This window comes from Camelina sativa, chromosome 16, assembly GCF_030686135.1.
Source record: "Camelina sativa cultivar CO46 ecotype springtype chromosome 16, ASM3068613v1".
Lineage (NCBI taxonomy): Eukaryota > Viridiplantae > Streptophyta > Magnoliopsida > Brassicales > Brassicaceae > Camelina > Camelina sativa.
The window spans coordinates 17,705,287-17,729,046 of NC_141895.1; the positions used below are offsets into that span (position 1 = coordinate 17,705,287).

The window sequence follows — 23,760 nt, forward strand, 5'->3', positions numbered from 1 at the left end:
TATAATATATTCAAAAATTATTAAACAAATTTCATATCAAATTGTAAAGAAAAAATATAGATTTTGTGTATCTATGAAGTTTTCTATAAAAAAATATATCAATAATTATTTGAGAAATCAAGAAATAGGGAGAAAAAGAAAAGTACAATGGCAGCAAACGTAATTAATAAAACTGTTGAATGGCAAAAAAGAAAAAGAAAAACAGAGGAACAATGTCAAATGTGGATTTCTCTAATTATAAATAATGAGTGTATCATTTTGATAATTATGTTTCAAAAACGTATCAAAACTCCAATTAACTCTTTTTTTTGGGTTGAACCGTACCATAAAGATCTTTGCAGTGTCTGATTTTTATTAAAGTTCAAACTTCAAATAAAGTTTTGGTAGATGATAAATAATATGAACATGAAAAATACATGTGTTGTATAATTAAATATATATATATATATATATATATATATATATTAATATGACTTCTTTTCATATTTTTTTTTCATTTGAACTTAATCTATATATAATAACAATCCGAATAAATGCGACCAACAGTTGTGTTTTTTCAGTCGTACCTTTTGGATATTCTCCGAAAAGTCGTGATGGTTCATTAAAACGGCTATTTATGAAAAGTTACAACGTTTCATTGTAGAGTTGTGCTTATTTGAACATTCATATCTTTTGAAATCTATATATATATATATATATATATATATTTGTCCATTTGAACTGTTTTCATTTTTTTGCCATGACACAAAATAACATAAATTTTCAATCTCAACAGTTTTTACAGCTTTCTAAATTATTATTCTCTAGCATTCGTTCTTTTAAAAGTAAAGAAATTCCCAAATTTTTGATTTAACAAAAGATTTTTGGAATGATGAATCTAATTTACAACTTTTAATTAATTTTAAATATAAAAATTTAATCAATTCTTGATTTAACAAAAGATTTTTGGAATGATGAATCTAATTTACAACTTTTAGTTAATTTTAAATATAAAAATACCTAGAGTTTTTTTCAACAGTTAGATGAATTATATAGTGAGTTTTTAAAATTGACATTTTCAATATGGTAATAAAGATGTCTTCTATTTAAAAGCAGTTTATATGGATTATTAGGTACAATCAACTGCAAATAGTTGCGATTTTTTGTAGTACGTTTTCGTAAATTTTTTGTTTTTATTTGTTTTTAAAAAAAAATCAAACGGTTGTATCTGTTCATTGTAGAGTTGTGTCTTTTCACTATATTTTATTTATATTTTTTTCATCACAACTTTCATTGTAATAGGTTTATGACGTCATTGACGTGTGTCTATTTAAATAGTCATGTCTTTTGAACTCTCTTTATATTTGTCTCTTCATCAGTAACCAACAAGGTCGTTGAAACAAATTTTTCATTTTATGTTGAATCTAAATAATTGAATATTAATATCTAATATTCAACGTTATTCTATAATCTAACTAAAATTTTAGAAAGGATTATAGCAATAGAGAAATTTTAGAATTACAGTTGCGTCTATTTATTGTAACTTTTCGTTAAAACAATATTTTAATATTTAATATTTAAAAGTAATAATAACAATCTGAATAAATACAAACAACATTTGCGACTTTTTGTTTCACTCAAACAATTGTATATGTTCATTGTAGAGTTGTGTCTTTTCACTAGATTTTGTTCATATTTTTTCATCACAACTTTTCGTTATAATAGGTGTGTCTATTTAAATAGTCATGTCTTTTGAACTTTCTATATAATTGTTTCTTCATCAATAACTAACAAATCATAGTTCATTGAAACAAATTTTCCGTTTTATGTTGAATTTAAATAATTTGAATATTAATATCTAATATTCAATGTTATTCTATAATCGAACTAAAATTTTAAAAATAATTATAGCAATATAGAAATTTAATAAAACTTACTATAGAATTTACAATTACGTCTATTTATCATAATTTTTGTTAAAAACCTATTTTAATATTTAAAACTTATTTTATCATGTTTTTGAAAGTTGCGTATTTTAATTTCAATTTTTATTTGATATAGTTTCACTCATTATTAAATACATTTTTTAATTATAATTATTTAATAAAAATTATATTTACTCATTACAACCATTAATTCAATATTCTCAGTTATGATCACTTTGTCAGTATGATTTTTTTATTGTAGCTCTTTACTATAATTTTTCATATAGTATCTTATATATTTATAATACTTTAAACAATATTATTTGCAAAGTTACTTCTATTCGACATAATATTTTTTGTTTATAAGTTTTCATTTTGATGGTTGTGTTTTTAGTAACAGTTTATGTTTAAGTTTTGTGTATTCAAACTATTCTATTACATTCAAATGATTTTATAATGTATAGTTTTAAATTTTAAATTTATTTACCTTTTTCTAAAATACTTCCCCCGTGACATCGCGGAGATGTCGCGGGGGTCTAAGTCCTAGTAAAGATAGTTGCCGTAGCTTATTTTAATATGCTATAGTTTTCCAAATCCATCACCACTTTTTTTATAAACCAACCACATAATAATATAGTTAGAAAGCTTCAAAACTCGTTACAATGGATAATACTAACGTTACAATTGAGAATACTAATTAAGAGAATGGTTAGTTGAAGTTCAGAGGCAATACTTGAAATTACTAACTTGGTGACTGGCTTATACTGTATATGCTATGAAATCTGGTGAAATGGAAAGAAATCTTAATTGATAAAATTGAGAATAATAATTAAGGAAAATACACCAGAGTATTTTATTTTATTTTTATTTGGGTGTAAATATATAGCTAAAATTTCTTTTCTGTAACAATTTTTTTTATTAGAACAATTAAATACTTGATTTCCATGACATATTTCTTTCTTTTTATTTTGAACAGAAAGTCAAAAACCATTTTTTTTACTTTGTAAGTCATAAGGAAAACAATAATTGTTAATTACTTTCCATATTTATTAAATGTCATAGTCAAAACAAAGTAAATTATTTTTCTTTAATTAAAAAAAAAAGAATACTCCAATTAGGGTTATAATAAAACAACCAATCACCACACATATATGTTAGTTGTCTATATAATCTTCTTATCTCTTTACTAATCAAACAACATAAATCTAATAAAAACATCTTCACCTCTCTTTTCGTATACACAAGTGAAAAAAAAGAGTCTCTTCCCTCTCTCTATTCTGAAAGGCTCTCAATTTCATCATCAACCCAAACCCATGAACGCATCACCATCGTCGGATACAAGAGGCAAACGGATCCTCATCGATCCTGTGGAGGACCGGATCAGCGAACTCCCAGACTATGTGTTGGTCAGGATCCTAGCAAGTATGAGCACAGAAGATGTCGTCAAGACAGGTGTGTTGTCTAAACGTTGGAGGAGTATATGGAAGCAGGTGCCTTTCCTCCACTTCAATATGCTAATTGATATGAACAAGACGGCACCTCTATCTCCGGAATCTATAACCCAGGTTTTTTTTCTAATTCTTAGCATGTTGTCTCTACGAGTTCCTAATGTGTTCAATGGAAATGGTTTTTTTTTAAATATATTTGAAAGTGAGCATATATAGATTAGTAGGATGTGAATCCATTACATAGCTAATGAAAATCTAGACAAAAACAATCTCTTGCCTTATTCTCATAGTTTACATGATATTATCTTTCAATTTAATTTCTTGAATTTATTGAATTTAACAATTAATAAAACTATAGCCGATTTACATATATATCGTTATTAAATAGTGAGAGTTTAAGCACAAGATATTAAATAATTGTTTTATTTGGAAGGTTATAAACCGTCACAATGGTAATCTGGAGGGTTGTTCAATCATTCATTACGCCCACCTGTTTAAAGATAGTGTGCTCGAAACTTGGATCCGATTACTTACTCTTGAGAAACAAACCAAAGCCATCGCACTTTCAAACCATCATGGAAACGGTACGGGAACCAATTCGCTTCAGTTGTCTCCAAACATATTCTCCCATCCAAGGCTCAAAACACTGTTCCTATATCGATACGATTTAAAAACTGCACATGCCTTCAACAACTGCTATAATCTCAAGATCCTCAAACTTGAGAAAATCTATGCTGAGGTTGATGTGTTCAACAAAATTATTGCATCGTGTCCTTCTCTCAAGGTTTTGGTGCTACATCATGTCATGTGGCTCAACGAAAAGGCTTGCTTGAAGATTCACAACAACAACCTTAAGCTCTTGCATGTGTCTTGCATTGATGTTGATTGCATTGAGGTGTATGCGCTTCTTCTAGATATCTTCTCGATTTATTGTATTCATTTTCCTAGGGGATCTAACTTCGTCATCACGGCTCCAAGACTTTTGTTCAATAATGGCGCTATAGACTTGACGGGATTCAACATGCACTACAACATTTCACGTCAAGCTCAGGTAAGTAAGAATTGTATATTATATATCTATTTTAATTTATATGTTGTTTGACATGTTAGTTTTTTTGTATATATCGAAGGAGAGAGAATACATTGGGCATGAGTTCGTGGTGAGTAGAGATGCTAACTATTTGCAGCGGCTTAGATCTTTGGCGGTGTTCGTGGATGTAATGAATTCGAAACAAGTTGAGCTGCTTCGGCAGATATTGGTAGCATGGAATGGAGTACTCCGTGAGCTCCATGTATTATTTGAGGTACGTACGTTCATATTTTATGCTTTAATTCTAGTTAGATAGCCAGATTTGATCAATTTTGTGTTATCACTTTTGTTTAATTAGTATCTATTATATCCGACAAATATTTATGTATATGTTCTTGTATATATGTAGGATAGCAATGTTTCCAAGGAAGAAGGTGAATCTTCCATTTGTGGAACACAAAATAAAAAGTGGGAAGAGGGAAAAGTGTTTCCCAATGCTGATTTCCGTGTGAAAACTGTGTGGATGTATAATTTCAGCGCTTCGAATAAAGCTCACTTTGCATTAGCTTCGCATTTTATAAGGCAAGGGACTGTAATGAAGAAGTTGATGATCATGACTTCTTTGGTTCCGGCAAACATGAAGTTAGGTTTAGAAGCAGTTCCTGCAACGGATACGTTAGCTAAAGAAGCGGCAGTCGCCAAACTAAGGAAGCTTCCGAAGGGTAACGAGATGCTTAGAATTAGATGCTTCTGATAAAATTTGGTTCAAATCTAGTAGCGAGGATATAATATATCTCTAGTCAAGTGTGACAAAATCTGTTATGATTTTTCATATGTTTATTTCTAATATGTGACATAAAATCTTTATGCTAGTTTTGAATGTTTAAATGACATAAATACAATTTTTGCACAATGGCTTACATCAAACTTGTTCTTTCATCTCCCCGATTAGATATTTGTAAAACAGAAAACAAATAATGTTGACCTCTTTAATTGGGGTTTCCTTATGTGAAATTGTCTAAATCTAAAGTGAGAACAACAATATAGATTGGTAAGACTAAGAGTGAGATGGGTCATATAAAATCCATGAAAATTTAAGATTTGGTGTATTTTTTTGTTAAAATTATATATTTGCCTAATAAACATATAATCATTCATTCGACACCGTATCCTCATATCCTGAAAAACATCATCCATCATCAGCTCTCCGTCCATTTGATGAACCCCTTTTACATCTTAGCATATCCTACACTAATGCAATCCATTATCATCAACATAACAAGCAATACATTTTATATATTGCACGATAACACAATCGACCCTCGTTGCCATTATAGGATTGGCTGAACATGTATCGATGTATAGTAAGAATAATTCTGGTTCACAAACTAAGGCTAAGATATCGGAGAGTGAGTGAGTGAGTGGGGTCACTCACAAGATTCTAGGTCGAGCATTTACAAGATCATTAATCTAATGTTGACGCAGCAACAGCAAATGGATATTCCCACGCCGCTCTTTTGCCTTCTTGCTTCTTCAACAGACGCTGAAACGAAGAGTCTAGTACACCAACGTTATCAATTAAAGAGGGTTACATATGCAATATGTGTGAAATTTATCAGTTCCTTAATCAATTCTCTATTGGACTAAAACCGAAAGTATGCTTCTTAATGATAGCATGTGGGCCAAATTACCAATTAAGCCCATCAACAGCTACAAAGAAAAAGGAAAAAATCGTTACGTACAGAGCAAAAGTTACGTTTTTGATCATAAGGGAAGCCTGGTGCACAAGAAAAGTGAGCCCTATCCTTTTAAGTTCCAGGGATGTTTCAATGGTAATACAAAGATGGGAGAGTTAAACCAAGACAAAGAGAGAGAAATATGAAAAGAAGTTCGTGTTCTCTACCTTAGGGTTTTGCTTTATCTTTCTTCTCTAATTAAGCTTTGTTGCCGGTTAATTATTGTGTAAACCAAGATTGTTAGTGAATCTACGTTTGTGAGAGAACGTTTGCGGAGGCGAACTCCTTAAATCTCCGTGTTATGCTTTACAATTGATTCGTGAATTGAGATTGAGTTGGGACTGAATTGGTGCCACTGTATCACAAAAACATATGAATCTCTGAAAGTAGAAAGTGACATATAGGAGTTAAGTTTATCGAAAAATTCTTGATGTCTATTATAAAAATGTATATTCTCCAAGTGATATAAATCCATCTCCACTGGGTTTTCTAATGAATAAGCTTTTTTTTTTTTTTTTTTTTTTTTTTTTTTTGTAGTCCTTGGGTTGTTTTGGGTTTAGACTTTAGAGTTTAGCCTAATTACATCTTAAACCAAGTAAAAATCCTGATAAAAAACAACAACTATATTTTGCAATTAGAAAACTTGGTTTAGTCTGACATATATATATATAGTATAATCGTTTTTCCCATATTCTGTACAGATATATTTCTCTTTTTAGTATGAACAAAAAGCATAGTTTTTATCACACAATAAGGAATATGTTCATTGTAATATTTGTTTCCATTTTTATAAAAATACAATAGTCAATAAATACAATAGTCAATAAATAAAATAAAATAATACAATAATTAGAGTTTCATTACAGTATAAAAACACCACCCATATATTTTCGCTACTTGTAATCCTTCTTATCTCTTCGTAATCACATATGGCATATTTTTAACCAAACCTATCATCATCTCTCGTAGTGTTCTCTCTTCCAAGTAAAACATGGGTTGGTTCACTCTCTCCACTCTCAAGAATTTTCGATTTCATCGCCGATCCCAACCCACAAATAACGCATTACTATCGTCGGATGCAAGAGACAAACAGACCCTCGTCGATACGGTGGACCGGATCAGTGAACTTCCAAACGATGTGTTGGCCATGATCCTATCCGGTATGGCCACAAAAGTTGTCGTCAAGACAAGTGTGTTGTCTAAACGATGGAAGTATGTATGGAAAGAGGTACCCTACCTCTCCTTCGAGATGCGAGAAGCTACCGTAACCAACATGGAACATCCGGTCGCTCATTCTGCTCGTGTTGCCAAAACAATAACAAAGGTTAGCATCTCTCTATTTTTCCAGTGTTTTTCTGTCTATTGTTGTTCGACCATAGTATTGATGGTTGAATTGATGATTACATTTTGACTAGTAGAGAAAATCCATTTGAAATCAATTAATACACTTGTATGCATTATACAATATGAAAATCTTAGATATATAGAGGCAAACAACAATTTCAGATAATTTATGATAGAAAAGACACAAAAAAACATACTCCATGGATTTCTTTTTTTTTTTTTTGTAAATAGGTTTTTCTTCAATTCATGCAATAAAAAAGGTAATAACAATGGTTTTCATGCGCAAATTTAAATTCTTTTTGAGTTTTGATCAATATATTTGAAAAGGTGAGTATCGATTGTAGACGCATTATTATACGATTTAATGAAAATCTAAGAGCACACAATCTCTTGCCTAATTCACGTAGTTAATTACATTATATATATATATATATATATATATATCTTTCAGTTTATGGAATTTAACAAGTGATGATAACTATCACATTCAAATCTATATTGTATATATGTGTATTAAATAACTTATGTTATTGTGTATGTGCATAATTGTTTTTATTAAAACCACGATTCTTGTTTTCTGAAAGGTTATACACAACCACAATGTTAATCTTGAGAGCTGCACAATCAAACATGATTCTTACCAATGTCACAACGGTGTGCTCGAAACTTGGACTCGATTACTTATTCTTCAGAAACATACCAGGGCTCTCTCACTTATCAACTATGATGCTTATGATATCGGAGTCAATCCGTTCCCATTTTCCCCAGAAATATTCTCCCATCCAGATCTCGAAACACTCTGGCTATGTCTATACGATTTAAATACTGCAGTAGCCTTCAGTCGATGTCATAACCTCATGATTCTCAAACTTGAAAAAATCTCTACTGAGGTTGATGTGTTAAACACAGTTATTGCATCGTGCCCCTCTCTCAAGGTGCTAGTGCTTCATGTCATGTGGGATAACGGGAGGGCTTGCCTGAAGATTCGTAACAGTAACCTAAAGCTCTTGCATGTGGCTTGCTCTAGTGTTGATCGTATTGAAGTGCATGCACCTCTTCTGGATATTTTCTCCCTTGACTACGATTTTGATGCCCAATATTGTAACGTCGTCATCTATGCTCCTAGACTTTTGTTTACTACAAACTATGGGCCTAACTTGGGGAGAGTACAAACCATGGTCTATAATATTTCATGTAAAGCTCGGGTAAGTACAAGCATTTGCATTATATATATATATATATATATATATATCAATTATATATTGTTTGACATGTTTAAGCTGTTTATATGAATTGAAGGAGATAGAAAATCTTGGGGACAAGTTCTTGGTGGATAAAGCTGCTAACTTCTATCACCAGCATAAATATTTGGCGGTGGCCGTGGATATAATGAACTGGAAAGAAGTTGAGATGTTGCGAAATGTTTTGGTCGCATGGAATGGAATAAAGGAAGGTTTATTTATAATGTTTAAGGTACAAACATTTTATGCTTCAATTTTAGTTAGATAGATTTGATGTTTTTTTTTTTCCATTTAACATTTCTGTCTAATTAGTAGGTTTCAAATCCGAAACATGATTATGTATGTTTTTATATAGTATAGGAGTGTTAATAAGGAAGAAGGTGAATCTTCGATCGGTGGAACACAAGAGGAAAAGTGGGTGGAAAACCTGTTTAGAAATGTTGATTTCAGTGTGGAATCTGTGTGGATGTTTCAATTCAGCAGTTCGAATAAGAGACAATTTGCAATAGCTTCGCGTTTTATAACGCAAGGGACCGTAACAAAGAAGATGATGTTCCTGACGTCTTCGGTTCCTGAAAAGGTGAAGTTACATACAGAAGCGGCAGCCGCCAGACTAATGGAACTTCGAAAGGGTAACGAGAATCTCGAAATTGGATACTTCTGATGAATTTTGGCTTGAATTCTAAGTCCTATATATGTGGCAAAATCTTATTATCTTCTGATAAAAACATAAATCATGTTGTTTTCTTCTTCCTTTCTATAGTTACATTTTCTGTTGCCTGTTAAGTTTAAATGAAAAAAAAAATAATAATAATAATACAATTTTCTTGCAATGACTTATATAATTTATTTCATTTGCTCTCTCATCTCGCCGGCCGGATATTTGTAAAACAAAAATCGATTTCTTTGGGTTTCCTTACGTGAAATTGTCTTAATCTAAAGATGACAACAAAGAATATAGATTGGTAAAAGACTAAGAGAGAAGAGAGAAAGAAGGCATATCCTCGATCCTGAAAACATCATCCATCATCAGCTCTCTCTCCAACTGACCCCTTGTACATCTTAGCACATCCTAAACCAATACCATCCAAATCATTATTGTCATCACCGTCACAAGCAAATAATGTACTTTAAAAATTATACGAAAACATATATCGACTCACGTTGAACTCCATGTAGGTAGCGTTCTTGTCCAGCCATTGCTTGTCCATTACGGCAAAGGCCACACAGTAAAGCAAATCAAAGGCCCATTCGTTTTCTGGATTTTCATTATCTTTTTGGAGTCAAAAAATCAAATAACCGAAGCTATGATTATCATAACTAGAGAGATGATATGTTTCCATATTTTACCTGATAGCATTTGTAAGAACACCAACCGTAGAAAACTCCTAGGCTTTACTGCACATGTAGTAAGTATAAAAACCAATTTTGCTTCACAAACTATAAGGCAAGGCATTAAAGAGTGAGTAACACTCACATGCTTCTAGGTCGAGCATTTGCATGATCATGAAGGTAATGTTGACGCCAGCTACAGCGAATGGATATTCCCAAGCGGCTCTTTTGCCGCCTTGTTTCTTTAACAGACGCTGATATGAAGTCTACACCAATGGAACCGTAGAAAATTACATAAAAGGGTTATGGATTTCTGAAAGTAGAAAGTGACGTGGGAGTCAAGTTTTACCGAGAATGTCTTGGCAAAGAATAAAAGATTCTCCAATGATATGAATCCAGCTCCTCTGATAACAACAGATGCAAGAAAGCCAAATTAATCACTATTTGACATGTTCTTATTACTCCAGCAGGAGAATGAGAGAGAGAGAGAGAGAGAGAGAGAGAGAGAGAGAGAGAGAGAGAGGGAGAGAGGAGTAACCTGAAATCAGTGGATGGATCTTTTCCTTGCCATCCCATACTTTTCCACTGGTCTGAGACCAAAGCTTCAAGCTTTTCACCGGGATACGTAGCTGACCACAGTGCTCTCAGTGCATCCTGATGGTCGGGTTGTGATGCATCAAAGTAATTCTTCATTCTCTTCCTCAATCTCTTTAGTCTTTCTTCCTATGATATAACCCCTATCAGTCTCATAACACTGAATGCTTCCATAAAAATCCAAATTACTGCAGCTAGTATTGTTTACCTGCAATGGTGTCAAGTTAGAACAGATACGTTCATATGCTCTCTTGCGGTTGAAGCACACACATGTTAGGCTTTTCTTGATTCTCCAACTAGGTGTGCTACTACAACTTGCATCATCTGCATCCGTAGTAATCAGCCCTGTATAAACAAATAAGAACACACTTGGTTCAAGAATTACATAAAAGCATCTCATACTAATTAAGTACTTGCTATATAACTAAAGTAGCTAGCTTCCATTGGAATTAAAGATTTAAAACACACTTGGTCACGTCCATAGGAAAATGAGGGCACCAAGCACATGTAACTTGGCTGCTAGTCACATCTCATTGTCCCAATCCGGTTTTTTTTGGTTGGTTTTGAATCACATTTTTTGGTTTAAGAATATCGAAACCTTCAATTTGGTAAATTCTTTTTCACAAAAAATAAAAAGTATTCGATATATTTTCTCTACAGTTTGTGTTTGGTAAGGTTATACAAAGTATGCTCGGATATTAAAAACTAAGCAGATCGTTTGGGTTATAAACTTTTTTATACGGTTCTGGTTCGGTATAAACTGGTTTATACACTCCTCGTCCTACATATGGTGACAAGTAACCCAATAATAGATATTAGATATAACTATGTGACCCCCATTGACACATAAAGACAATGTGATTACTATTTGAAGTGAATACCACTTGCCTCAACTCCAGTTTATAAACTTTTTGTTTTTGGTTAGGATAACAATTTCATACAACTGTCATAATTTTGCTCTTCAAGCTGATCTAGACATTTGAGGGGACCAAACATAAAATTCAATTCCAATAGTTAAATCAAGATAGTGTAACAAACATATAGATAGATCTACACAACTGAAGTTTTTGTTTTGAGTCACGTGGCAGACCGACTGAATCATTCACGGATCTTTCAGAGACCGATTAAACTAAACCGGGTGCAATCCTATGATGAACCACCGATACGAATTATTATTATTTCACAAAAAAAAAAACTCAAAGGACCCACAGATAAAGAACCTCTCAATCTTAGATTATGATTCAGACACAAAATGAAAACCAATGCTCCTTGTGAGCCAGACACCTAATAATTATGCTAAGAAGAGTCCCAAAAATACATCACATCTCGAGAAAAAAAAAAAAAAAAAAAAAAACCAAATTCCCACTAATAAAATACTAAATAATGTTTTCTTGTAGTTAGGTTTCTTTACTTATGTTAACATTTAACTGGTCAAATATACTATTAGATAGCGGCCTTACTCTGCTACAGACACAGTAACCAAACCAGCCTTACGCGAATATACAAAATTATACACATTATTAGCACAGTTTTGCAACATTTTAAATTTGGATAATGGGAAAATGTAGAAATATTAAATTGAGGAAAATAGTTGTGATAGAAACTAGTTCTTAACAAATGAACAATTTAATTTTTTTTTTTGATTGAAAAAAAGATATATATATATATATATATATATATTGCATTTGAATGATTCTAAATATCACATTATGAAAAGCATAATAATTAAGAAAGATAAAACAAAGATCATTTGTATTCTACGATTCTGATTTGATTCGGCGTTACCAATTTTAGAGGAAATATAGTTCCAAACACTATAAAAAAAACAGAGTAACAAGGCGAAAGAGAGAGAGAGAGAGAGAGAGAGAGAGAGAGAGAGAGAGAGAGAGAAAGAGAGAGAGAGAGAGAACGTACCAGCGGATGAGGCAGAGGCAGAGGCGTCGTCGGAGTGAGCGTCGCAACCCCGGACAGAGGAGGAGGAGGGAGGTGAGAGATGACGTGTCCCGACGCATGAGATTCTGACAACTCTCATCTCCGGTTGAGAAATGAGATATTTAATTTTCTGCAGATTCTTCCGGCGGAGAAGAACGTGCTTGTTACTCTCTTTTTTCTTAGTAGTCCAGCTTCGGCGACTTCGACTTATTTATACACTATTCGTGTTCAGTCGTTAGCTAAATGACGCATATACCCCTCCTTCATTACACACTTTTTTTTAATTATGGACCATTTTTGGTATGGCCTATTTACACTTAAATTCACTGGTTCAAAGAGATTATACGGTTGGTCAGTTGTTCCAAGATTATGGTGGTCTGTGGTCATATTCATATAGTCATATCTCTCCTAGTGGGTTGAGAACAATTACTACATTCAGATGATATATGCCTTCTTTAGAACCCATGAAAACGTTTCTTGATTCGCCAATAGTAGTAGAATAAGACAGACACTCAGAACTGAGATTTTCGTGGTGTAGAAGTTCCTAATGAATAGCAAACTAGTAACACTGACTTACTTCGTGGTGTTAAGAACAAAACTAACCAAAACAGAAGCTGGAATACGAAGAAGAAAGAGGAGCCAGGCTAGATCATCTTGTTTTTCATTACAAGTTTACAACAATAGGAACTCTCATCTCAAACCTTACAAGATATAAGTGTCTGAATCAGTGAACCTTAAAAAGACAAAATCAAAACAGATTAAGAGCTGAAACCTTTAGATGCAGCTACCTCAGGTTATTAAAAAATAATAATGATGTATTTAGAGAATATATGCCTATCAATGGATTGTGAAACGCAAAATGTAACAAAAGAATCAACTAATGTACAATATTGGAGGAGGAAGAAGAATGGAAAGACTTAACCTTTGAGAAAAAAATTGGTCATTTCTTCAAAGCCACCAATCAGGGACTTTCAACCTCCTGTTTCTATGTACAGCGAGCTTGACAGTAGGAATCTTGTGTTTCACCTGTCTCCACAACATATTTACTGCATCTTCTCTCTTGGTTGGGTACTGGAACTCGAAGTGATGAGATACGTTCTTCAGGCGTTTCCACATTTCCAGCCATTTCTCCTTTGGAAACTGGCGGAGGTTGTTGAGGATGTAGCCCGGTTCAAGCGACTCTTTTATAGAGAAAAAGAGTGAGAATTCTGAGTAGTCTATTTCATCTTCAAAAGGCAGCTCGATTTTGTCGCTTATGATGACCGGAATGCAGTGACTGACAATGGCATCAAATAGGCGGCAAGAAGATGGAGTGTCCCCAGCTGGATGCAAACAGAATTTTGAAGATCTCATCCCTTCCGTAGACTGGTGACAAACCAAAGCATGAAGAGAAGAATTACAATCTATGTGATAGGTTCAACATCAGATATCTTCCCCTATTCTGCTCTAAGTCAGCTTACAAAATGAAGATCACAAACTAACTGACTCAAGTGCCAAAGTTAGAAACCTTAGTTTGTTAAAGAACTCATGATTTCTCCCATGCCTAATAGGTCCCAAAAGACTCCAACGCCTAAACACATGAAACACTAGCCTATATATACACTCATGCTTAATGAAACCCTATCACATTGGTCTTGGACTGAGAATGCTGGGTTACCACATTTTCCTAAGATTTAAACTATCATGTGGACTCTCTCTCAGCATGTATGAATCCTTGCCTAGTGAATATGAGAGGAGTAGTTGCTTACCACTTTGATGTTTTGTGTTGTTGCTACACTTTTCTCATAGTGAACATCAGAGTTACCAGCTAATAACTTCTCCAACCTCAGACGGATTTTACCTTCGTCTTTCCTAGCTGTATTCCCACGGAAGTAAAGAAGCGTGGTACGAGCCTCGAAAGGATTCCTCATACCATCATCATCACCATCACCATCCTCTGTCAAGGACTCAACAACATGTACATACGGGGAAACAACATCTTTACTAAGACTTGCCATGTCTTTAGGATAACGCCCAAAATCCACAACAACAAGAATCGACGCATTCACTTGTTGCCTTAGAAATCTGAAAGCATTAGGATGTGTCATCGGGATCACATGATCTTTACCTCCTGAACGTTTCCAATACTCTGAATTCTCAAGAAACTCCATTAACTCTACCTGATCCACAACAAGAAACAAAGCCTTTATAAACTCCATTGATACTGAATTGGGCAATTTCAGAAAAAAAAGATTAAAGTTAACAACTTTGAGCAAACCCATCAACCTAAAGCTAAATCAGAACACCCACAAACCACCGGAATTTGAAAAAAAGATTCAAAATTTGTAATAAAGTCAACAACTTTGAGCTAGCCCATCAACACAAAACTAAATCAGAACATCCTAAATTACCTGTAATTGCCGATCAAATTCAGTATCAGGGTCGGTCATGTTCTTCCCATGAGTATTAAAGCTCAAGGACGAGAAGAAAGGAACGTAGAAAGCATCCGCCAAATCCGGATCAAAAACCCTAATTGCTTCAGCATCATCACCTCCACCACCTCCCTGAAGAAGCGAAGCCATAAGCCAATACTCAACGCTGTGCTGTCTCTTAATCCCAGAAGTCTGAGGCCAAGAAGGCAGATTCTTCCCTGTGAGTGGCTCAACATCTGAGCTGCGTGGATCCATCATCGCTACATTGAACTTCCGAGGGAGATCGTACATGAATACACGGAGAGGTTGTTTCCCCGTGGAGCTACAAGGAGAGGGTTCACGGAGATAGAAGTAAGGTCTTGGATCGACGGTGCCCATGTAGATTGAGAAAGAAGCAACGAGGAAGATGAAGAAGACGATTGTGCATATGGTTTTGCCGTACATTTCTTCTTCTGGATAGAGACGGTGAAGAAGAAGGAGAAGGATGTGAGAATTAGATCCAACGGTCTCTGTTTTGGTTTGTTGTTGTTGCTTGATGCGAGTTTAGAATTGGAACGAGACGTGTTGAGTCATTTCACAACAAAAACAGGTGATTCGATTCGAGTCGAGTCATTCAGTCAGAAAACAAAATCTACTAAACTAGTCTTTAGAATATTTTCTCCTCTTTTTGTTTTTTTTTTTTCCAACTCAACATATAGTAAAACTTCTACAAATTAATCATTAGAGACTGTAACTTAGAGAAGCTGTAAAAAGAAAAGGTAATTGTTAAACTTCTAGAAAATATGAAATGAAACAGTTTAATCTAAATCAAATCAGTGTTTTGAATGTTATAAATTTTGTAGTTTTGGACTTGAAATTTTTATATTTTACAAAAAAATATCTTTTGACAATAAATTATATAATGAATTACAAAGATTATAGATGATTTCACTTTTACAAGCGCTATAGAAATTTAATTTATGATTAATGATTTCGATTTTCGTATTTAACAGTTGTTTTTGTTAACAGTATATCAAAATGAAAATGATACATATTCATTAATTAATAATTTATCAAAAATTTGGCTGATTTTGTGTCATATTTATAGAATGTTTAAAAGCTTAACATAACACTTGTTTTATATGGTAAAATTTTAGTACGATAGTTTTCAAAAATATTCATTTTTTTTTAAACACAAAAACCATATAATCGATTTGGTTCTCGAATACAAAATCATCTGGCTATATCTGTTGTTGTTGTAGTTGTTTCGTTAGATCTGTAAATGGACTTTTGAGTTTTAGATCTCTGAGATCTAGTGTTTTTGTGATGGTTTTGTGATTGATCTAGGATCAAAACAGTGTGAGAGAATATCAATGTCAATAGTTTATTGTGTTTTCCGATTCGTAGAATTTGAAATCAGAAGATAGCAGTTTGATTTAGGGCTTTTACTTGTTCAAACATGTTCATCTGTATCATTTTTGTGGGTATTAATGTCAAAAGTTTACTGTGTTTTCTGATTGATAGAATTTGAAAATTTTACCATAATACTTGTTTTATATGGTAAAAGTTTAGTACGATAATTTTCAGAAATATTCAATTTTTTTTCTTAAAACTCAAAAACCATATACTAATGTATTATTAATTTATAAATTTGGAATTTTTGTTAATTTTTACGATGTGCTAATTTGAGACTGGGAATTTTTTTATTTTTATAATATTTATTAATTTCTAGAATATATAGAGATTCTTGGGAAAAAAGAAGAATATATAGAAATTTTATTATAAATTGACTGAGTTGTCAATTGCACATCCATTTTATGGGCACGAGCATTTGATTGTAACCAATCCAGTATACAATTACTCAACTATGGTTTATGGACCATAAATATTTTTTTTTGTGAGAAAGAAAGGAAACCGTTTTTGTTTGTTTTAAATGTACTATCTAACAAAAACAAAAGAAACAAATTATTGTAAATGATTTGTATACCCGTAGGCCGTAGCCAGGCCCGGCCCACCCCTAAAGCAGCTAAAGCATATGCTTTAGGCCACATAATATATTAAAATAATTTTGGTTAGTTAACAAAACTAACTCTTAGCTAAATTGGTTATGCTGTTCGAGAATATTATCTTAGTCACGTGTTCGACCAGAGTGAGCAGTTTTTTTTTTTTTTTTTAATTGCATATATCATATACCTACAATTAATATATGTTTATAAATACTATGTATAGAAAAAGCTTTAGGCCTCCATAATTCTAGGACCGGTCGTGGCCGTAGCCCCTACATTTGAAGCACCCGTCTTTAGACACTTCGTTTCATCAAAAACCAATTGTCTAAAAAGACTAGCAATGACTTGTGCCAAAACTCAAAAGTTAAAACACTTTATAAAGTTTGGTTGTCCAGTTGAAAGTCTATAGAAAGAGGTAACAGTTTAACTCACCATTATTGCCTATTAGATTGTGGTCTGCTGAAACAATTTTAATGGATTTTTTTTGGCTTTCAATTTATGTTTTTTTTTTTTTTTATCTTTCTTATTTCTTGAATCAACTAGCTGCTAAGTCACTACAAGAGAGTGATATGTCAAGTTATATCATGCAAAATGTAGCGGCTAAGCTAATACTATTATACTCTAGCAGAACAAGTGAAGAGTCTTGTTGACAGACGAGGGTAGCTTAACCCACTATTAGGAAATTTACCGCTCCACCAAGTTGTGTTAACAGACTAAAACTAAAGCAAAGGAGCAGAATTGCGACTTGGATGATATAGAGAAATCAAGGCTTGTGAAGATGTTAGGACACTGGAAAACTAGAAAACGCGTTTTTTTAACACACATAGGTTATGGTCACGTCACTTAAACAGTTAAACTTTAACTTGAACGTATATCTAAATGCTATTTGATTTTTTTGCGTGTTTATATGTATAACTTTTAATTTGATCATGTAATTCATATGTATTTTGTTGAAACAACATGACATTTTCCCAATTACTGTATAACCCAAATACATGCTACTGAACCTATTGCTAGGCTATTAACACCTTTGTCGATTGCTCTGAATCTGATTCTCCATAGTTCGCGAGCTACGAAGTCCCTAATATATACGCAAGATTCTACTTTCGCTGCATCGTATTTAAAAGTCAGAAAAACACAACAATATCACTTTGATATTGACATCTGTCCATCCATACACATGCAAATACTATAAAGTATGATATTTCACCTTTTAATAGTCCAAAGATATTCGAATTCAATGATTTTCAAACTTCAAATCTACAAGTCAAAAACAAAAAGAAATCAAACTTTACAAGTCTCTACGAATTAAATAACACTTTGGTCCTGCCATCTTTTTTTTTATAAATTAAGAGTATATTAGAGAGAAACGTTTTGATAAATGATATAACACGAGGACATTTTAGTAACTTTGGATCATATCACACCGTAACAGTCTCTTCTCTCTCTCTGACACATAGCGACGGCGTTCCCGTTCTGTCTTCTGTTCCGTTACATTACGAAACTGAACAATCGTTGTCTTTCAAGTTTCAAGTACGAGATTTGTCTTAATTTTTTTTTCTTTCTCTGAATCTCTTTGTCATTACCAAAGCGCCGATTCAAACAATTTGAATCCATTCCATTAGTAGTGATGGCGTTTTGGAGAATGAGCACAAGCGATGCAACTGGATTCAAGTTCCTCTTCTCAATCGTCTTCATCTACGCTTTAATGTCAGCTATTGTTTACTCCGTCCTTCACATGAAATTCATCTCTCCTCTTCCTTCAGACGCTCCTCTCGAACGTTTCTCTGAAGCTAGAGCCGTCGAACACATCCGCGTCTTGGCCGAGGAGATCGATGGTCGTCAGGTGATTTGATTCGCCGCCGTTTCATCTCTTTCTCTCCCTCTCTCTGATCTTTGTTTCACGACATGGGTTTTGTAGGAAGGACGACAAGGGCTTAAAGAAGCTGCAACATATATAAAATCGCAGTTGGAGATGGTTAAGGAGAGAGCTGGACCTAATCTAAGGTTTGGTTTGAATAAACTTTTTTTGACCCGAATCAAAGAAAGTGGTATCACGAGTTTAATGCTTTTTGGTTGTATAATAGGGTTGAGGTGGAGGAGACTCAGGTGGATGGTTCCTTTAGCATGATGTTTCTTGGCCATAGCATCTCACTTGGATACAGAAACCACACAAATATACTTATGCGGTACTCTTTCTTTACTACTAGTACATTGAGATTTCTGGTTTATATGTGTTATTCAGGAGACTTTGTAGTTTGCATTTATGATTCAGTTTGCGGTTGACCATTCTTTCTCTTATAGTATGTGTTATATTTTATATTCAGTCATTAGTAGAGTCTCTGCAACATTGAATGATCTGTGTCCCCACTTACTAATGCCAAACATTTCACCATTTTTTTTTGTTTTTGTTGCAGTATCTCCTCAATGGATTCTCATGACACTGATGCATCTGTATTGATGAATGCACATTATGACAGTCCTGTTAATTCTCCTGGAGCTGGTGACTGTGGGTCATGTGTAGGTGAGTTTGGGGTTACCATTTATTTAGGTTTTTCCTTTCTTAACCAATAGATTCATGGATTTATGTGTTTCCATTTTTGCAGCATCACTACTTGAATTAGCAAGACTAGTAGTGGATTCTGGTTGGACCCCTCCTCGACCTGTCATCTTTCTCTTTAATGGTGCTGAAGAGCTTTTTATGCTGGTAACTCAGTTATGATGCTTAGTTACTCTTTACGTATGGAATGATATGTTGTTTCATGAAATTTATCGTCTTGGTCTTAATGTTTTTTGTGATTGCTAAATAGAATGAGGTTTCTTTTATAGTCAAGATGATGAAAATAAGCTCTTACTTTACATGGTGGTGTCGCGTTTTGTCTGTGTGTTTAGGGCTCACACGGCTTCATGACGAAGCATAAGTTGAAAGACACCATTGGAGCTTTTATAAACGTGGAAGCTTCTGGGACAGGGGGTATTGGTAAGATCTTGTATTCCCTAAGGACTATTCAGATGGTTTACAATTGATAATGAATAACACCATTACAATGATGTTCTTAATTTTGATCTTGGATCCTCTCTTATCTGTCCTGAGAATTGAAACAACAAAGCTTATTATTAAGCATCTGTATAGACCATTGCCTTTAGTCATATTGAAGAACTTCTCATACATCATCCTGTCTCTAGAAAATAATGCAGCTTGAGAATATGTGTTGGCTTAATAGTGACAGCATTAAGTGTTTGCTTTTCAATGACTATTTATTCTTGATGTAAATGGCTGGCAGATCTGGTCTGCCAATCAGGGCCTGGTTCGTGGCCGTCCCAAATCTATTCTCAGGCTGCAGTGTATCCAATGGCACAGAGTTCTGCACAGGTCTCTCTCTCTCTCTTGATCTTTAGCTCTGTGACATACATTTGACATTCACACACATCCACAGACAGTCTTTTCTGCTTTAATTAAGTGATAGTGGGGTCAATGACAAAACTGTATCCAACCATTTTGTTTCTAGTTTATCTGTGTCACTGACTTTAAGTTGTCCTGTGATATTTCCTAGGATGTTTTCCCTGTAATTCCTGGAGACACCGATTACAGAATGTTTGCAGAAGATTATGCTGACATTCCCGGGCTAGACATTATCTTTCTTCTAGGCGGTTACTACTACCATACTTCCTTTGACACAGTGGACAGAATAGTGTATGCATCGTTTTGGTATATATTATAGTTAAACTTTTCCTTACTATTGTTTATTTTTTAGTACGATCCTCGTTTCACAGAATACCTTTAAACCAGACCTGGAAGCATGCAAGCACGTGGAGAAAACTTAATTAGCGTGCTTAAAGCCTTCACGAGTTCTTCTAGACTGAAGGTTGCTAGTGAAAGAATGGATGCTAACAATGACATGGTTGAAAGAGCTGTTTTCTTTGATTACTTAACATTCTTCATGGTGAGTGCTTTTGACTTTGTTCATCATCTTAACTTGTTTACACTCTCTTGACGAGCTGGTATCATGAAATCTATCAGGTGTACTATCCAAGAAGAGTAGCCATGGTACTTCATAACATTCCAGCTGCTTTGTTCCTTTGTGTTCCTTTCTTTTTGTATATGATGGACCCTAGGGCACACCCTTTGTTATCAATCTTCTGGGCTTTCTTGAAAGGTAAAAAACCATGCAATCTTTTACTTTCTTACTATTTTTAGTTACTCTGTACTCTTTTCCTTCTTGTACGATGTTTTGGAGGTTTAACATTGTAAACCGTTGCCTGATTAGGAGTTGTCAACCATTTCGCTGGGATTTTACTTGGTGTAATATTCCCTGTTCTCTTCGCAGTCATCAGATTGTTCTTTGCTTATCCCATGAGCTGGTTCGTTTTATATATCTTCTTACATTGTTCCACATTTTATTTTAATGCTTAGTGAAGGTTTTGAAACAGTGGAAAATTTTATGGTGGAAATGCAGGTTTGCTCATTCATACTTGGCTTTCTTGATGTTCATCCCCTGCTCATTTTTTGGTCTTTTAATTCCAAGAGCTATCTCTGACCGTGTCTCACATTCTCAAAGTGTTTCATCCAAGAAGATTATGAAAGTCGTAAAGTCCTTCTTCTTCCTCTTGTCTCATTAGCTTCTCCCTGTCTATTACTAGAAAATGTCTTTTTAACTATGATCTTGTAGGAACCATCTGATGAAGCAAGGTTTTGGGGAGCATTTGGGTTCTATGCGTTTGCAACTTCGGTATGCACTTTCTTGTTTTATCCGTGTGGTTTACATTTTTACCTCGAACTTATGTTGTTTGTTTGGCTGATCTTTTGACTTACTGGAGAAACGTTTTCAGGCATATTTTTTCGCTGGATTAAATGGAGGATTCATGACATTTGTCATCTGCATTTCTATGCTACTGGGGTGGATTGCTTTCTGTATGTCAGTCAAGTCCTATGGCTATAATTCGATCAAGTAAGACTTTTAGACATTGCCTAACTTTTGTGAAGTTGAGGATTCCTCTTGGAACATAGGACATATCTTTAGCCTTCTAGATAAATCTGTTGTATGATAAAGTTATAATTCATCCAGGTCTCCCATGTTTTATGTGATACCTCTTGTTCCATGCCTTCTGTATGCTCTCTATTTTGGTGGTATTCTTGCACTATTTTTAATTGAGAAGATGGGAATGATGGGAGCAATTCCACCACCTTATGGTTAGTTTTACTGAACTCGATTCTTTCCAAAAGCATCTCTGGTTCAGAAACATTAAAACAGCTTGTTGTGATTACAAGTCTGGCTTTCATTGTGAAGATGTTTATAGTACAATGTTTTGGTTTTGCAGGGTATTATCTAGCAGATGTAGCAGTAGCTGCAGTCATTGGAATTGTCACCGGCTTGTGTTTAGGTCCAGTAATACCAATTTGTGATCGTTGGCTGGCCAAATCGTCGATCTTGAAATTCTTGCTTCACTTCAGTGTGGTCATGTTGGCAGTATCATCACAGTTCTTTCCTTATAGCAAAGATGCACCGAAGAGAGTTGTACTCCAACACACATTCATCTCTGCAGGTAAGTCTTTTGCTCACGCGATATTGAACTGTTTTCGGAGTAGTCTTCTTTTGCTGGTATGAAGTTAAATGTTTATTAATGTGCATGTTCCAGGTGGAAATGAAATCACAGGCTCAAGTTATGATTTAGCTGTCATTGATTCAAATTCTATGGAGTTCATTTTTAAACATGCTCCGGAGGTGGCAGAGGAACTTCACGCTGGTCCTTCTTTTTCATTGGCAAATGCTGAAGCATCTCCTCAAGAAGCTTGGTTGGTACGTTCTTTAGATTCGTTTCACCGTACATGCTATTGGCAAAGATATAATAAGTGTTTTGAGTTTGGAGTAAAGAGTTGTTTGGTATCTACAGGCACTTTTCCCTATTTCTTGCGTAGTAACAACAAACGGGAGGTTCTCTGCTAAAGCCAACAATATTTCAGAACGATATAGCCAATTCCCACACCTACAAACTCATAAACCGCAAACGACATTTAAAAACGGAACTCGCAGAGTTCATCTGGAACTCTCTTTGGGGTTAGTTGGACTCCAAAAGAAAACACTTCTATTGGTTTTGTATAGCTATTTACCAAAATTGGTTATTAACTATTGTCCATATTCCATTTGCAGCTCGTTGGAAGAGATATGGGTCACGGTTCTGAACATAACCGGTCCGTTATCAGGATGGTCCTTTGCAGATGGGAAACCTCCAGGTTACACACAAAGAACCCTCCTTTTTCTTTCTCCTAACAAAATGGCTTATTGACTATTGTTGTTGCAGCACCTGAACTCCCACCGGGTGGTCCTCCTTCGTACATATTGAGACTGAGTGGAAACAGCGGTGAGAATTGGAACTTCTGGTTAGAGGCAAGTAGTGAAGAAGAAGTGAGAGTAGATGTAGCTGTTCTTGATCAACGTCTTGATGAAAAAACGATACATTTGAAGGGTCTTTTCCCAAAATGGTCCGACGTCATTGCATACACTAGCTTTCTTTCTACTTACTTCTTTTAATCATAGACTGTATTTTGTATTTCTCCTTTTTGCTTTGTTTTTTCAAAACATTAGAGAATAAATCCGTTCTTAACAGGGGACATATATATAGCTCAATGTGTTTATTTATTTATTTATATAGTTGAACAACATATATATCTTCTCTTACCAACATGAACAAGTCTTATTCGCCAGTCTAGACTTTGTTGATCTTTTGATATGAATATTAACCACACACTACACTCACTCACGCATTCATATTTGTAAGGTGAATGTGGGAAATTAGAAAACTTT

The 23,760-nt window shown here is 34.2% G+C and overlaps 5 protein-coding genes across 13 annotated transcripts; 3 read left to right on the plus strand and 2 right to left on the minus strand.

Annotated features, from left to right (window-relative positions):
• The first annotated feature begins 3,106 nt into the window (after positions 1 to 3,106).
• On the plus strand, positions 3,107 to 5,302 carry LOC104753662 (putative F-box protein At1g67390). Its single transcript, XM_087493457.1, has 4 exons — positions 3,107 to 3,469; positions 3,786 to 4,403; positions 4,483 to 4,656; positions 4,792 to 5,302. Exons 1-4 carry the CDS (start codon positions 3,218 to 3,220, stop codon positions 5,134 to 5,136), a joined length of 1,389 nt encoding a protein of 462 aa, XP_087349583.1. The 5' UTR covers positions 3,107 to 3,217; the 3' UTR covers positions 5,137 to 5,302.
• A 1,715-nt stretch (positions 5,303 to 7,017) lies between these two features.
• On the plus strand, positions 7,018 to 9,533 carry LOC147925672 (putative F-box protein At1g67390). Its single transcript, XM_087493232.1, has 4 exons — positions 7,018 to 7,442; positions 8,047 to 8,667; positions 8,762 to 8,935; positions 9,059 to 9,533. Exons 1-4 carry the CDS (start codon positions 7,110 to 7,112, stop codon positions 9,365 to 9,367), a joined length of 1,437 nt encoding a protein of 478 aa, XP_087349358.1. The 5' UTR covers positions 7,018 to 7,109; the 3' UTR covers positions 9,368 to 9,533.
• LOC104750539 (uncharacterized) lies at positions 9,526 to 12,915 on the minus strand. 2 transcript variants are annotated; one of them, XM_010472342.3, is made up of 8 exons: positions 12,544 to 12,915; positions 10,838 to 10,974; positions 10,574 to 10,758; positions 10,385 to 10,439; positions 10,181 to 10,301; positions 10,054 to 10,101; positions 9,867 to 9,961; positions 9,526 to 9,775 (listed from the first exon to the last, which is right to left on the minus strand). In XM_010472342.3, exons 1-8 carry the CDS (start codon positions 12,659 to 12,661, stop codon positions 9,677 to 9,679), a joined length of 858 nt encoding a protein of 285 aa, XP_010470644.1. In that variant the 5' UTR covers positions 12,662 to 12,915; the 3' UTR covers positions 9,526 to 9,676. The 2 variants fall into 2 exon arrangements, with proteins under 2 accessions (XP_010470644.1, XP_010470645.1); XM_010472343.3 differs by having other exon boundaries at positions 10,838 to 10,953; positions 12,544 to 12,755.
• Positions 12,916 to 13,181: 266 nt separating this feature from the next.
• On the minus strand, positions 13,182 to 15,636 carry LOC104750540 (putative arabinosyltransferase ARAD1). Its single transcript, XM_010472344.3, has 3 exons — positions 14,952 to 15,636; positions 14,310 to 14,720; positions 13,182 to 13,926 (listed from the first exon to the last, which is right to left on the minus strand). Exons 1-3 carry the CDS (start codon positions 15,414 to 15,416, stop codon positions 13,510 to 13,512), a joined length of 1,293 nt encoding a protein of 430 aa, XP_010470646.1. The 5' UTR covers positions 15,417 to 15,636; the 3' UTR covers positions 13,182 to 13,509.
• A 2,577-nt stretch (positions 15,637 to 18,213) lies between these two features.
• Positions 18,214 to 23,620, plus strand: LOC104750541 (uncharacterized). 8 transcript variants are annotated; one of them, XM_019237446.2, is made up of 21 exons: positions 18,214 to 18,490; positions 18,583 to 18,803; positions 18,879 to 18,964; positions 19,045 to 19,146; positions 19,375 to 19,481; positions 19,564 to 19,664; positions 19,850 to 19,937; positions 20,242 to 20,330; positions 20,512 to 20,651; positions 20,748 to 20,901; positions 20,979 to 21,114; positions 21,226 to 21,319; positions 21,415 to 21,544; positions 21,628 to 21,687; positions 21,788 to 21,906; positions 22,024 to 22,148; positions 22,277 to 22,501; positions 22,595 to 22,755; positions 22,850 to 23,013; positions 23,107 to 23,189; positions 23,258 to 23,620. In XM_019237446.2, exons 2-21 carry the CDS (start codon positions 18,588 to 18,590, stop codon positions 23,485 to 23,487), a joined length of 2,610 nt encoding a protein of 869 aa, XP_019092991.2. In that variant the 5' UTR covers positions 18,214 to 18,490; positions 18,583 to 18,587; the 3' UTR covers positions 23,488 to 23,620. The 8 variants fall into 8 exon arrangements, with proteins under 8 accessions (XP_019092991.2, XP_087348064.1, XP_087348059.1 ...); XM_087491938.1 differs by having other exon boundaries at positions 21,415 to 21,541; XM_087491936.1 differs by having other exon boundaries at positions 18,301 to 18,490; positions 18,586 to 18,803.
• Positions 23,621 to 23,760: the final 140 nt, after the last annotated feature.

Coding starts and splice junctions, on each gene's coding strand:
- LOC104753662 (XM_087493457.1), top strand. CDS start 3,218: ATGAACGCATCACCATCGTCGGATACAAGAGGCAAACGGATCCTCATC. Junction 3,470..3,785: donor CTCCGGAATCTATAACCCAG/GTTTTTTTTCTA, acceptor TTTATTTGGAAG/GTTATAAACCGTCACAATGG. Junction 4,657..4,791: donor AGCTCCATGTATTATTTGAG/GTACGTACGTTC, acceptor GTATATATGTAG/GATAGCAATGTTTCCAAGGA.
- LOC147925672 (XM_087493232.1), top strand. CDS start 7,110: ATGGGTTGGTTCACTCTCTCCACTCTCAAGAATTTTCGATTTCATCGC. Junction 7,443..8,046: donor TTGCCAAAACAATAACAAAG/GTTAGCATCTCT, acceptor GTTTTCTGAAAG/GTTATACACAACCACAATGT. Junction 8,936..9,058: donor GTTTATTTATAATGTTTAAG/GTACAAACATTT, acceptor GTTTTTATATAG/TATAGGAGTGTTAATAAGGA.
- LOC104750539 (XM_010472342.3), bottom strand. CDS start 12,661: ATGAGAGTTGTCAGAATCTCATGCGTCGGGACACGTCATCTCTCACCT. Junction 10,975..12,543: donor TGCCTCTGCCTCATCCGCTG/GTACGTTCTCTC, acceptor TTGTTTATACAG/GGCTGATTACTACGGATGCA. Junction 9,776..9,866: donor CTACCTACATGGAGTTCAAC/GTGAGTCGATAT, acceptor GTATTGGTTTAG/GATGTGCTAAGATGTACAAG.
- LOC104750540 (XM_010472344.3), bottom strand. CDS start 15,416: ATGTACGGCAAAACCATATGCACAATCGTCTTCTTCATCTTCCTCGTT. Junction 14,721..14,951: donor AATTTGATCGGCAATTACAG/GTAATTTAGGAT, acceptor GTTGTGGATCAG/GTAGAGTTAATGGAGTTTCT. Junction 13,927..14,309: donor CAACACAAAACATCAAAGTG/GTAAGCAACTAC, acceptor GTTTGTCACCAG/TCTACGGAAGGGATGAGATC.
- LOC104750541 (XM_087491932.1), top strand. Junction 19,665..19,849: donor CTGAAGAGCTTTTTATGCTG/GTAACTCAGTTA, acceptor CTGTGTGTTTAG/GGCTCACACGGCTTCATGAC. Junction 22,756..22,849: donor CTCCTCAAGAAGCTTGGTTG/GTACGTTCTTTA, acceptor TGGTATCTACAG/GCACTTTTCCCTATTTCTTG.